This window comes from Aythya fuligula, chromosome 1 (genome assembly GCF_009819795.1).
Source record: "Aythya fuligula isolate bAytFul2 chromosome 1, bAytFul2.pri, whole genome shotgun sequence".
NCBI lineage: Eukaryota > Metazoa > Chordata > Aves > Anseriformes > Anatidae > Aythya > Aythya fuligula.
The window spans coordinates 167,872,797-167,886,629 of NC_045559.1; the positions used below are offsets into that span (position 1 = coordinate 167,872,797).

The 13,833-nt window shown below is 39.7% G+C and overlaps 1 protein-coding gene across 6 annotated transcripts in view; it reads left to right on the forward strand.

The window, feature by feature from the left end:
• The first annotated feature begins 4,522 nt into the window (after positions 1-4,522).
• The window catches only part of PCDH9 (protocadherin 9), a 739,691-nt gene continuing 730,380 nt past the window's right edge, over positions 4,523-13,833 (forward strand). For all 6 annotated transcript variants that reach the window (XR_004254141.1, XM_032201943.1, XM_032201952.1 and 3 more), the window contains exons 1-2: positions 4,523-4,977; positions 6,203-9,372. Coding sequence is in view for 5 of the 6 variants with exons in the window: in XM_032201943.1 (XP_032057834.1) it covers positions 6,337-9,372 (3,036 nt within the window). In the remaining variant the exon portion in view is untranslated. The remainder of the gene's footprint in view (positions 4,978-6,202; positions 9,373-13,833) is intronic.

Consider the following 13,833-nt stretch of genomic DNA (forward strand, 5'->3'; position numbering starts at 1 on the left):
TAAATTGTTTGCTTACGTGTTTTTGCACTCCTAGAGTTCTAACAAACATTCTGAATAAATAAATAAATAAATAAATAAATAATAGATAGAAATGAGCATATTAAATAAGTACCATGCATAATTCAATGAACTGGCCTTTTGAAATACTTTGATTACATACACTTTACATTACACAAAATATTTTTATTTGACTTCATATGAACTATTTCTGTAAATAAAGACTCCAGGTTCAATCCCTATGCCTAGAAAGAGAAGGAAACTCTTAAACTGGCTCCTAAAATCCAAAGCCTCAGATGTATAAAGTCTGGACAAAAGAATCATGCTTGTAAGGAGAAACATGCTTGCAATGATACGCAGAAAAATGGCTCCACAATCCTCTCTGTATGCTCTTATGAACTTTGTGGCATTCTTCCTCTCTTGTCTTCAAAAATTCCTAAAGTTTTCAGGGTTAAGAGCACAGAAGAAGATAAGCATCACTTTTTGGCACAGGTGCTTCTTGTAAGAACTGGATTTCCTGAGGTTACCATGAGACCGGCTTGTGTCAGAAGCCTGAGTCAAGGAGAGAGAAATGCTAGTGCTAGTTTGAGCAGAGCAAAGCAAATGCCTTCCCTATGAAGGTGAAGTACTTCACAGATTAAATACTATCCATAACATGGGGAGACCTCACTTTTTACCTGCCACACTGAACTCTAAACCACTTGCATTTCAGCAGACAATTCAAGGAACCACATCAGGAACACCCTGAATAATCATGGCAGAACTGGCAATTTGGTTTTAAATAATTCCTACTCAGGACGGGACCAAAGCTGCACTTGCTAATGATTTAAGCAACATTTAAAACAAAACAAAACAACAATTTCCTGGGATAATAATAAGGATTGCTAAAGAGCTAGCACATAACCTGCTATTGGAACACACATAACAAATGTTTGTAGCTTATTTTTTCAGAACACTGGAATGAAGGGATATGCTATAGTTGCGCTGTAGGTCAGGTGCAGAGTGTTGTAGAGAGATGGCATGATGCAGAGAGCTCACTTATTAGAATATGAATCAGCTCTCCACAGAAAGTGTTAGAACTGCAGGAGAGGAAAAGCCATTTTGCTTTAATAACAGACTGTAAGAGGCAATCCCAGGTACAAAATGATCAAGTGACCAGAGCCAGTTCGATGAAGAATGATAGCATTTTATGCTCAACACTTCAAGATTAAAGTCTTTAGTTAGCTAAGCATAATGTGAATCAGTTTCATGTATAATGTATTGTGTAAGCCTGTAGTCAGTATGATACAATGTAAGCAATTCCATTTAGTGCAATTTGACTATAGCTAGTACAGAATAATTGGAGTCAGTTTCTAGCATGCTAGAATTTGAGTCAAATATGATATGGAAAATAATTTGATACATAATAATATGGAAGTGAAGATAACATGTAATGATGTGGATGAAGAGTTAATATGCTACAATACAAAAGTCATTCTAATAGGTTATGATGTGATTAGGAGACCAGTGTTCTTAAATGCAGACAAAAGTCTAATACATCATGGTAAAGAAAGGAGGCTATTAAGGAACAGTATAAATAACAGTACATAGCTGCATTTGACCAAACACCAAATGCCATAGTTTTCCCAAATGTAAGATCAACTGAATAAACGTTTACTGGAGGATAAAACATGGCTACTCAAGTGAACATTGGAAACATTTTATGGCAGTTCCTCGAATTTCAGAGACCGTGTACTGCTGTACTGAGTGATTCTGATTCCTGCTCAAGGACTCAGGCTTCTATTAATTTTCTTCCAAGATTATTAGAAGTAGTCATGACAGTTCTAGCCCCTTTGGTGCTCTGAGACACCAATTTACAATCTGTTGTGCAAACACTGTAGTCTGAAGCCCAGCCTTTCCCATTGCATGATTAAAGAACTACAGCATTTTAAAGCAAGCACATTAACATTAACATGGCAGAACTTCAAGTAAACATCTTTGGCTTTCCGATGTAGCTTCAGAAAACATCAAAAATACTCTATTATTGTGACCTGTGACCATTTGGGGTTTAAATCCAACCATGACTTGTTCACTGAAATTTTACTTTTTTTCTCTCCTTAACTTTTCATGAGGCTAACCCTGTATACATGAGAAGAGCTCATTTATGAGCATGTGGTAATCAGTTCTGACTACAAGTTAAAGTCATCCTTGAGCAAACAGAAAACTATTCAGCTTAGCAATAAAGTTAAATAATTATTACCAGGCTATGTGATGTGACTACAATGTGACATTGAAATGGCTATGGTGTGATTAGAATAAGAATGTTGTATGTCTGTGATGTTACTAGAATGAGGCTATAAAACGTCTGTGATGCCATACTGCTGTGATATGACTAGTGTCAGAAAAAATGTGTGCATTATTAACGCATACATAAACATGCCATATTTCAGAAGCAGACTGCATTACACAGAATGCTCGTAGTTCTAATTACCTTCTTTATTAATGGCTGTTCTGCTTTGTATTTTGGAAGACGAAAGGATTGCATACTTAATTCATTCACAGAATTCTTCTTCTAAGCAGTTTGGCAGTAAGGTTGCTCCTTTGTGTCACTTGCTTGACTTTCAATGCTGGGGCTCTAGCCATCCTTCCTGTATTACATAATGAACATTTTTCTTAAACTATTATTAGATTCAGTTCCGTTCGCTACCATTACTTGATGTCATCAAAACCAGAATCAATTTTTTCTCTAGGGCTGTAATAGGAGTCTTTCAGACACAAATACAAAGCACTGCAAAACTAAGAATGTTTATTCTTTACACATCGTGTGATTACAGGATTGCAATGTTCACATACACAGCGTGTTAACAGTCTGTATCTGTATCATTTCCAAGGGGATGTGCCACAGTAGTATCAGCATGTACCACACAATGCCAAGCCATTCAAATTACTGACCTCTAACAGATACAAGGAACTTCCACTATTACTTAACACTGTGTCATATGTGTTCCATATGTATATATGGGAATCTGAAGGTAGGAGGCTGCATTTGAAAATGTAAAATCTTCAAGGTAGAAACTCAGATCTCTAGCTGGCCTGTGCTATCTATTGAAAATGTGTACATTTTCTAGTTGCAATATCGCATATACAAGAAGTCAAATACCAATGTTATCTTTGTTTTTTTGTATGCACATCTATTTGAAAGGCTTAACCAGAAACAGCAGCAAGCATGGCCATGTATCTGGGCATACTAAATTGGAGAGGTACTGTGCGATACTGCTTGCAAGTTCAAGCTGAGAAAAGCTAGCAATAAAAGCAGTCAAATGAAGGTTCATTCATGCTTTAGAAAACGTTGAAAAATGCACTATATATAATGCACTATATATAATGCAGTATAATCATCTTCTTGTCACACTTTGGAGGTCACTCATATCATAATACATCGGCGTTTTATTACATTGTCTTCCAGGCATGTGATGCTTCTTTGTGGCTAGCTGGATAATTTACCTGTGTCATTTACAGGGAAGGAGAAATGCTCACTTTTATTATTTATCAAACCACAGTGAAGTGTTTTCCAGTTCAGTGTTTAAGCAGCCCAAAAAAAAAAACAAAAAAAAAACAAAAAAAAACCAGCAAAACATCTCTCCCTTCAGCGAGTATCTTGGCTGACCCTTCGGGAAGGGGAAGGAGAAAGGTGTGCAGGCGTAAATGGGAGCCGAGACAGGGCTGGAGTCTGAGCAGCAGCGTGAATTATAGATGAAAAGGCATGTATTAAATATAAAGCCGAAGCACGCTGAGGAGGGCCGGGGCAGGGTGCTTGCTGCGGGCTGCAGGCCGCGGAGGATGCGCGGGGCCAGCAGCGACCCGCGCCGCGCCGCAAGCGCTCCCCCCGGGCACAGCGGACCGGGCGCAACCCCCCCTAAACAAAAATAATAATAATAAAAAAAATCATTATTTTTTCCACCCTCTCCCCACGATGGAGCCTCGCTGATGGGGCACCCCACGCCCGCCTCGGCGCCCCCGACCCCCCGATGCGCTCCCGCCCCCTTCCCCCCCGAGCGGGGGGGGCGCTCCTCTTTTCTTCGCCCCGCTCCTTCCTCGCCCCGCTTCACCCCGCTTTTTCGCTTCGCCCCGCGGCTCAGCTCGGCTGGGCTCGGCCCTCCCGAGCCCTCCGCGGGGTGCGGAGGCGCTGTGCTGCCCTGCTGCCCCCGCCGGCCACCCCCGCGGAGCGACGCGGCCGGCGGCCAATGCCAGGGCCGCGCTCCGGCAGCCGCCTCCCCCGCCGCTGTGGGCCAATGCAGTGCGGCGGGAGGGGGGGCTTAGCGCCGCTCACACCCTCCCTCTGGGCTTATTGAGAGTTATATCAAGAATTTCAGTTCAGAGAGAGAGAGAGAGAGAGAGAGAACGAGAGAGAGGAAAGGAGAGAGTGTGCGTGAAAGGGAGAGACAGGGAGGGAGGAGGGAAAAGCGCTGTCGCTTCCTCCCATCGCTGAAGCAATAATCTGCTAGGATTTTTTTTTTTTTTTTTTTTTTTTTTTTTGTGGGTAACTATCACCCCAGAGATAAAGAGGGGGGAGAGAAGCACCGCCAGACCAACTCTGTCATTTCCAGTAAGAAGTTGCAGACTTAACGTAGCTGGCTCTGCTCTGGTGAGAGAGGGATGGAAATTGTGTGCAGTGCAGAGCGGAAAATACCCCCGATCTGAAGAAGTGAGTGCACCGGATTTCTGCTTGCTGTTTGTTTGTGCTGTTGCGTGTATGTTAAACACGCGAAGGATCGCCGCTTAATAGAAATGAAACGTGGAGAGGATGACTAACGACAGAACTGTGAATTTGTTCCCTGGAGTTGCTAATTTGCCACCCCGAAGCAACACATATCTCAAGGAGGAAGCGTTTGGCTGCTGCTGATTTCTCCAAAACTGGTGGTTTACCAGATGCATTGTGCTGTATCTGCTGGAACAGATCATTGCTTAGCTGCAGCAGATCGTCAAAGGTAGACAACCAACGTAAGTGCAAAGTTACCCATACACTGTGATGCATTTCATTAAAAGAAATAATAAAAGCCAACATGCAGTGTATTTACCTAGGGAAAGAATCAGTATTTTGAATTCAGTTGGTGTTGGTGGCGAAGGCTCACCTACTCACAGTATCTGCATCCCTACCTGCATCACTCTGCTGGAAGTAATCACGGGCATCAGCTACCGTGCTGCTTAATGCAGATAAGATTAGTGCTTCGGGGCTGCCCACTTCCACCAAACTGTAGGTGCTGGGAGCCTTGCACCCTGATAATTTGCGTTTAGCAGAGCATGCAAACATAAGTCTTTCTGTCGCTTTTTTTTTTTTTTTTTTTTTTTTTTTTTTTTTTTTAACCTGCATTATTAGTCTGCAGTATTTGTGTGTGGCAGCTGCTAATAACATCCTGAAGGGAGATCAGTGTCAATGGGGAAAGGCTGTACCTTTCTTTCTCCTCTCATACTCAGAAGAGACGTTCTCCCCCTCCATCTGTAAACATACTGGCTGCTCCTAAGTTGCATTTGGAATTTCCAGCCCCTTGTTTTATACAGTGTTTTGAAACAAACAAATAAAGTTTAAGGTTATTAAGCAGAAGGAGAAGTATCCAACATCTGGAGGGGAAACGTCGAGCTGAGAGTGTAAGAAACTGTAAGTCCTGATACTGTCTTGTCAGTCAATAGGGATGTGAAGTAGCCAGTGACGACTGCTGCAGCAGCAGCATGTCCGGGTGGTTATTTCCCAGTGCGATAGCAATAGTGGGGGGATGCAAGGCACAAGAAGCAAAGAGAAATCTGGTTAGCAAGAGCTAAAAAAAATGCGTATGGAAGCAAACAACAAATGACATTCGGCAGCTGCCATAGCAGTTACAATCCAGCAGAAGTACAGGATGATTTTTACTTGCACGAAATGACTGGGTGGAGGAGGGTAGAGGGAGAATGCACGTTACGGATTACACGGTGTACCAAGAAATTATTCAGAAAGTACGTGTCGAAACTGTAGCTACCCTTAATCCTGCAAGTAGTTATTTCTGTTCTTGCTCTGTGCAAATGCAGCCAATGGGATATTGGTGCATTTGTCTGGAGGGATTGCTTTAAAAGGGAGCAATAGGAAAATGTAGTATTGCGAGTGTGTCTTTGCAAAAACAGGTAGTAGCTGGAAATTGTGGATTTGTCATGCCTTAAAAGCCAATAATGCTGTTCTGTATGGTTGTGTTGACAGTGCTGTCTCCAAGTAAGAAATGAGATGTAATGCATCCTGCAGTCCATGCATGCCTCCTCTTGCAAATCGCGCATCATTTCTCTGTGGAAACCTTTAAGTCCTAAGATCCAGGCAAAGAGAATAAAAACATTATCATGGACCTGAGGGATTTTTACCTGTTGGCTGCTTTGACTGCCTGTTTAAGGCTGGATTCTGCTGTAGCTCAAGAACTTATTTACACTATTAGAGAGGAGCTGCCTGAAAACATTCCCATAGGAAACATACCAAAGGACCTGAACATTTCTCATATCAATGCTGCCACAGGGACCAGTGCCAGCCTTGTCTACAGACTCGTGTCTAAAGCAGGGGATGCCCCTCTGGTCAAAGTGTCCAGTACCACCGGGGAAATCTTTACAACATCTAACAGAATAGACAGAGAAAAACTTTGTGCTGGCGCTTCCTATGCAGAAGAAAATGAGTGCTTCTTTGAACTTGAAGTGGTGATTCTCCCCAATGATTTTTTCAGGTTGATCAAAATAAAAATAATTGTAAAGGATACTAATGACAATGCACCTATGTTTCCATCCCCTGTCATCAATATCTCCATACCAGAAAACACTCTGATCAACAGTCGCTTTCCAATCCCATCAGCAACAGATCCTGATACAGGTTTCAACGGTGTACAGCACTACGAGTTGTTGAATGGACAGAGTGTCTTTGGACTGGATATTGTAGAAACTCCAGAAGGAGAGAAATGGCCTCAACTGATTGTGCAGCAGAACTTGGATAGAGAGCAAAAGGACACCTATGTGATGAAAATCAAAGTGGAGGATGGAGGAACCCCACAGAAATCCAGCACAGCTATCCTGCAAGTCACAGTAAGTGATGTCAATGATAACAGGCCAGTTTTTAAAGAGAGTCAAGTAGAGGTCCATATACCAGAAAATGCCCCCGTAGGCACCTCCGTAATTCAGCTTCATGCTACAGATGCAGATATAGGAAGCAATGCAGAAATCAGATATATTTTTGGTGCCCAAGTTGCCCCTGCCACCAAAAGATTTTTTGCTTTAAACAATACCACAGGGCTGATCACAGTTCAGAGGTCCTTAGATCGGGAAGAGACTGCTATTCACAAAGTGACCGTGCTGGCTAGCGATGGTAGCTCTACACCAGCTCGGGCAACCGTTACCATCAATGTCACTGATGTAAATGATAACCCTCCTAACATAGACCTCAGGTACATTATAAGTCCCATCAATGGCACAGTGTACTTATCTGAGAAAGATCCTGTCAATACAAAGATTGCCCTAATTACAGTTTCAGATAAGGACACTGATGTGAATGGCAAAGTGATCTGTTTCATTGAGAGAGAGGTCCCCTTCCACTTGAAGGCAGTTTATGACAACCAGTATTTGTTAGAGACCTCTTCCTTGTTGGACTATGAGGGCACCAAAGAATTCAGCTTTAAAATTGTTGCTTCTGATTCTGGCAAGCCCAGTTTGAACCAGACTGCCCTGGTAAGAGTTAAACTGGAGGATGAAAATGACAACCCTCCGATTTTCAGCCAGCCTGTAATTGAGCTGTCAGTTTCTGAAAACAACCGTCGTGGTCTATACTTAACAACTATTAGTGCCACAGATGAAGACAGTGGGAAAAATGCAGACATTGTTTATCAGCTTGGCCCTAATGCCTCCTTTTTTGATCTGGATCGAAAGACGGGAGTTTTAACAGCCTCCAGAGTTTTTGACAGAGAAGAACAGGAACGATTCATTTTCACTGTTACAGCCCGAGACAATGGCACCCCTCCTTTGCAGAGTCAAGCAGCTGTAATTGTTACTGTATTGGATGAAAATGACAACAGTCCCAAATTTACTCATAATCACTTTCAGTTTTTTGTATCAGAGAACCTACCAAAGTATAGCACTGTGGGAGTGATCACGGTGACTGATGCAGATGCTGGGGAAAATAAAGTGGTGACCCTTTCCATCCTGAATGACAATGAAAACTTTGTGCTGGATCCATTCTCTGGAGTTATAAAATCCAATGTTTCTTTTGATCGAGAACAGCAGAGCTCCTACACCTTTGATGTGAAGGCAGTTGATGGAGGACAACCTCCTCGCTCTTCTACAGCAAAAGTAACCATAAATGTAATGGATGTTAATGATAACAGTCCTGTTGTCATTTACCCGCCTTCTAATACTTCTTTCAAGTTAGTGCCACTCTCAGCAATTCCAGGATCAGTGGTAGCAGAAGTGTTTGCTGTAGATATTGACACCGGAATGAATGCCGAACTGAAGTACACAATAGTAAGTGGAAATAACAAGGGTTTGTTTCGGATCGATCCAGTGACAGGTAATATCACTCTGGAAGAAAAACCAACTCCTAGTGATGTGGGGCTGCATCGCTTAGTTGTCAACATAAGTGATTTGGGTTATCCCAAATCCTTGCATACTCTTGTGCTTGTATTTTTGTATGTGAATGATACTGCTGGAAATGCCTCTTATATTTATGACTTAATACGCAGGACTATGGAAACACCTTTGGACCGGAACATAGGGGACAGTAGCCAACCCTACCAAAATGAGGACTATCTCACGATCATGATTGCTATTGTGGCAGGTGCAATGGTTGTTATAGTGGTGATTTTTGTCACGGTTCTCGTTCGCTGCCGGCATGCATCCAGATTCAAAGCCGCACAGAGGAGCAAGCAAGGTGCTGAATGGATGTCTCCCAATCAGGAGAACAAGCAAAACAAGAAAAAGAAAAGAAAGAAAAGGAAATCTCCAAAGAGTTCTCTTTTGAACTTCGTGACCATTGAGGAGTCCAAACCTGATGATGCAGTTCATGAACCTATCAACGGGACAATCAGCCTTCCAGCAGAGCTGGAGGAGCAAAGTATAGGAAGATTTGACTGGGGCACTGCACCACCAACAACCTTTAAGCCTAACAGTCCTGATCTTGCCAAGCATTACAAATCTGCCTCTCCACAGTCTGCTTTTCATCTCAAACCTGACACTCCAGTTTCAGTGAAAAAGCACCACGTGATTCAGGAACTCCCGTTGGACAACACCTTTGTTGGTGGTTGTGACACCCTTTCCAAACGCTCTTCCACTAGTTCAGATCACTTCAGTGCCTCAGAGTGCAGTTCCCAAGGAGGCTTCAAGACAAAGGGCCCTTTACACACCAGACAGGTAAACGAGCACTTTTACTGGTCTATAAGTACTGCATACAAGTGCCCGATCAACCAGTATTAAAAGTGCAAGTATATTTATTTTTGGTTTTGTTTCAGTCTAATTTAGCTTAATTATATTATGGGGGGAAAAAAAAAAGGAAAAAAGAAACAAAACAAAACAAACAAACAAAAAACCTCAACCCCTTTAATTTTACTTGGGGTTTAACCACGCATTTGCTAAATACCTCCAAAACTTTGGGTTTTGAAGAATACTGATTGTTAAAGAACTGCATGTGTCCCTGCATATGCACATACATATGCATAAAAAAAGATGAAAAAAAAAAAGACGTTTTTTTTCTCCCCATTATTTGACTGTCCAAATGTAAAAGTTAATGAAGAAAAAAATCCTCTTTCCCTATATGCTAAATTTCAGACAGAAAGATGTGATTGTTTCAAGATTGAAGGGATATGTACATTTAATTTCAAATTTTGATCTGAGTTGTCTTGAGTTTCTTTTACAGTTCAAGCTTATCTGGAACTTTGTTAAGTTAGTGTTACTAAAAGGGTTAATTTTTTTTCCGTAACAAAGACAGCTGAATTTCTAAGCTACTTCGTCTGTGAAGCATGTGGTTTGTTGGTGGGATATATTTAAGCCATACAGAAGTCTTCCTCTGTTTTGAGTTCAAATTATTGTGTTGTAATAGATTAAAGTTGGTATCGTATAGACAGTTCGTTGCATATTTTAAAAAATGGCCAAAGCATACTTTCAAAAAGGAATGTGTTCTCTGAATACATTTGAATTATACAGAAAAAAAAAGTCAGCCCACTGTAAATATTTTCTCATCTTAGTAATGCATAAGTGATCTGTCATAACTCATTTTAAACTGTGAAATACGCCATATGAAGCAGGATTAGGAGGCTGAGAAACTCATATTTCAACCAAATCCAGCATTAGTTTTTTTTTAGGTCTAATAATTCCTTGCTAATAAAGATTTAAATGCAACGCTGTCTAATTTATTTTATTGGTGCTCATCTTTTGCCACTAAATTAGAATGTCAATGTAGCCTGTAGATGGCACTAAGGTACTATGTCGTTTAGGCTGGCCTGATGCCAGTCCTGCAGTAGGTAGGAAAAGGGGGGAGGGAAGGATCAAGCTGGTACTACAGCCAAAGAACCTTTTATTTAATGATAGTTGCACTGGAGTGGTCAGTAGTTAAGTTCGTGTGTTTGCAAAGCAGCTTTCCTAGTGCTTAGCTTTCACTGCACCAACTTTTTAGGTGTTAGAAATGACGTTCATACACCTGCTGGCATTGTACCCTACAAGTTATGGTGATTTCTTTGTGTTTATTAGGGATGTGGATCTTACAGAATCAAGCGAGACACATTTAGGCTTGTCATTGCAAAAAGATTTTGACAGTAGCCAAGTTTAGGCTAAAGTCATTCCCTTGCTGTTGCATTAGCCTTATCTAAAATGAATGTGATGTACCCAGAACTGTGTCTTGACTTTGGGTGTCTGTAAGGTGTCACACTAACAAGATACTAAGAATAAAACAAGCACTTCTGAGGCAGTTCTGCTAAACTCACTACTCTTAGACAACTCATACTTATAGTGAGACACTGAAAACATCTTAGAAGATTGGTGCAAAAACTTAACCTTTCTAAAGGGCTTTAAATTGCGGTGAACTCACATAGTGTGCAGGCTGCTTTGCTATACAGCACCATAAACAAACTGACAGCATAAATTTAAAAAAATGTTTTAAAAATAAAATAAAGGAAAAAAAAAGCATAGAAGAGCTCTGCATAATCAGTGGTTACTTGGCTGAAGTTTCCAGATTTTTTTCCCCAGTTTTAGTTACAAAATATAACACAACCAACCCACGCATTCCTTTTCTGTTCAGAGATGTTGTTAATTTAGCTCGAATTAGCTTTCCAAACTCTATTAAGAAACTCAGACTTAATCCCCCACAGTATCTTGAGGCAGTTAAGATCCAAAATATGATTTACCTGACAGAATATGTAAGCTCTGCACTGTGAAACTGAGTATGAGGAAACAAAGAAGGAAACACAAACAAACAAACAAACAAACAAAAACTACAGGCAATATTTTTAGTTACCTGTATTCATTACATTAAATATATTGGTTTCATTTAATAATCAGCCATTATATCTATATTTGTCTTATTTGTTTGTATGGATGTGATTCAAATTCCATTGAAGACTTATTAAAGTCTTCATATGCTGACCCTTCTGAGGTCAGCAAATACTGATGTCATACGATTTTTATCAGTCCCTGTAAAAGCTGTAATATTATGTATAGCTGCAAATATTACTGTTTCTTAGACAGACTATTATCTAAACTGAGTTTATGTATTTTTAGTTCATGGAGGAGGAGATGGTGTTTTTGTTTGTTTGTTTTGTTTTGTTTTTTCATGCATGTTACAGGAAGTAACCTTCTTGTGTCCTTTTAACACTTCTGGCTGGAGGAGTACAGCCAACAATGGTGGTAATCATTAGCAGTCTTGATATTATTCGTTATTCTTTCTGTAATTCCTGGGATTAGGTTGCATTTTGGCTAGCATTCATTGGCACTGACGCTTTCATAAGTCTTTCATAGGTCTTTTTGGTTGGTTGTTTTTTTTAGGTGTGTTATAGAGTATGGCCTTTACACAAAGTATTCAGACTTAAAGATAAAAACCTCACTAAATAGTAGTTAATACTAATGTCACAATATCCAAAAACTTTTTTTAAAAAAATCCTTCATGAAGAGATACCTAGTTCTCTGCCACTGTACTGTTTTCTTAAGGTTTAAAATAATTCTTTTCTCGGTGTCTTATGTTACAAGTTGTAATAAGTTACCTATATTTTGATTTTATTTATGTGGTTTGGAAATGGTATGGGAATCATTAAGATGGGGAAAGATAATACGGGATTAGTATATGTCTAAGAAATACTGGTATCCTAAGTTTTTATTTAAATTTTCTTTCAGTCCAAGTGAAATACACATGCAGTGTATCTTGCAGATGAATAAATTAAAACTCACAGAGAGCTGAGACCCAAGTCCACACTTGGACTTTTTTCAAGCAAAATCCCATTACTTTTAATGGGAGCTGGGCCCTAGAAGTCCATTAGAACTGGGACCTAAGTCAGAAAGCTTTTAGAATTCAGAAATAGATTGTTCAATACAAACTTCTTAGTATTTTTTGCTGGGCAATTTCTGTGCAATTGTCAATAAATTTAGAGGAAATTCTGTGGTTGTCTTCACATATCACTTTGAATTGCACAGGTTGATGTTTCAGAAATATCCAGTATAAAAACCAAAGCCTTCTTCAAGTGCCTATATTGCAGTAAACCTGGTGGATGCTCTGAAAAGAGCATTTTTGAATACTTGAACTTGGGATTGTTCTAAATGCTAATTCACATAATTAGGAGTGTGGAAAGGATGTTACACACCACCAGCTCGTATAGCTAAGCTTCCAAAATCAGTGTTATGACTCATAACGAATGCTTAAATCTATGCAGGCTTCTCAATCAGTGTTCTTTTCAGAATTTGATTGAACTTTAAAATGCACTTCAAATTAGTAAGTCACTACACCAAACAGCTACACGGAAATACAGAAGAAGACAACATGTATTCTTCGTTGTGAAAGACCTTTTATAAAAAGCAAATAAACAGATAAAAACCTCTTATTCAATGTCACTAGGTTAACAACAGATTAAATAACAAAAGAAATCATGGGCAATTTACCATGGTTATCCAAGTTTTAAATTATAATAACTTCATTTAATCAGATTTGAAGTACAGCAGTGGCAAATAACACAGGTTTTGACCCAAACCTTCAGTGTGCATTCTTAAGCAAACAACCTTTAGGCATGTGCTTAACTTTCATTTAAAGTAGTGGGACTGAAGCAGATCCTTAAAGTCCAAATTACTTCAAACGCTGTTTTCAAGAAAAACTGCTGATTTTTTTTTTGTTTTGTTTTGGTTTTTTTTGTTTTTTTTTGTTTTTTTTTTTTTTTTTTTGTTGTTGTTTTTTTTTTGTTTGTTTGTTTGTTTTTTTTTTGGTTTTTTGTTTTTTTTTTCTGTGATCTGATGGCAGAAATTTAGGATTTGGGGCTTCACTGACACATAAAATGAATTCCATACTAAGGTATATTTTTAATCATACAGTCGATAACATAAGGTCTATGGAGCTTGTTTTACTCCTTTTTCAGTCAATGGACTTTTTGCCTAATCAAGGAAGCCAGACTCACACTGATCAGTCCAGATCACAAGCTTTCTGTGGCAAATGCGGCTGATATTGTCTTACTCTGGAGTATTTGAATCTGTAACTTTGGGGTTTATATAATATTTAAAAAAAAAAAAAAACCTTAAAACATTAGTGATTCTATTTTCATATACTGAGAGTGACAATTTCAAGGTGCATAAGATGATGGAAATTTGCATTGTAACAGCAGTGCAGAATTTACATCACTTGCAAAT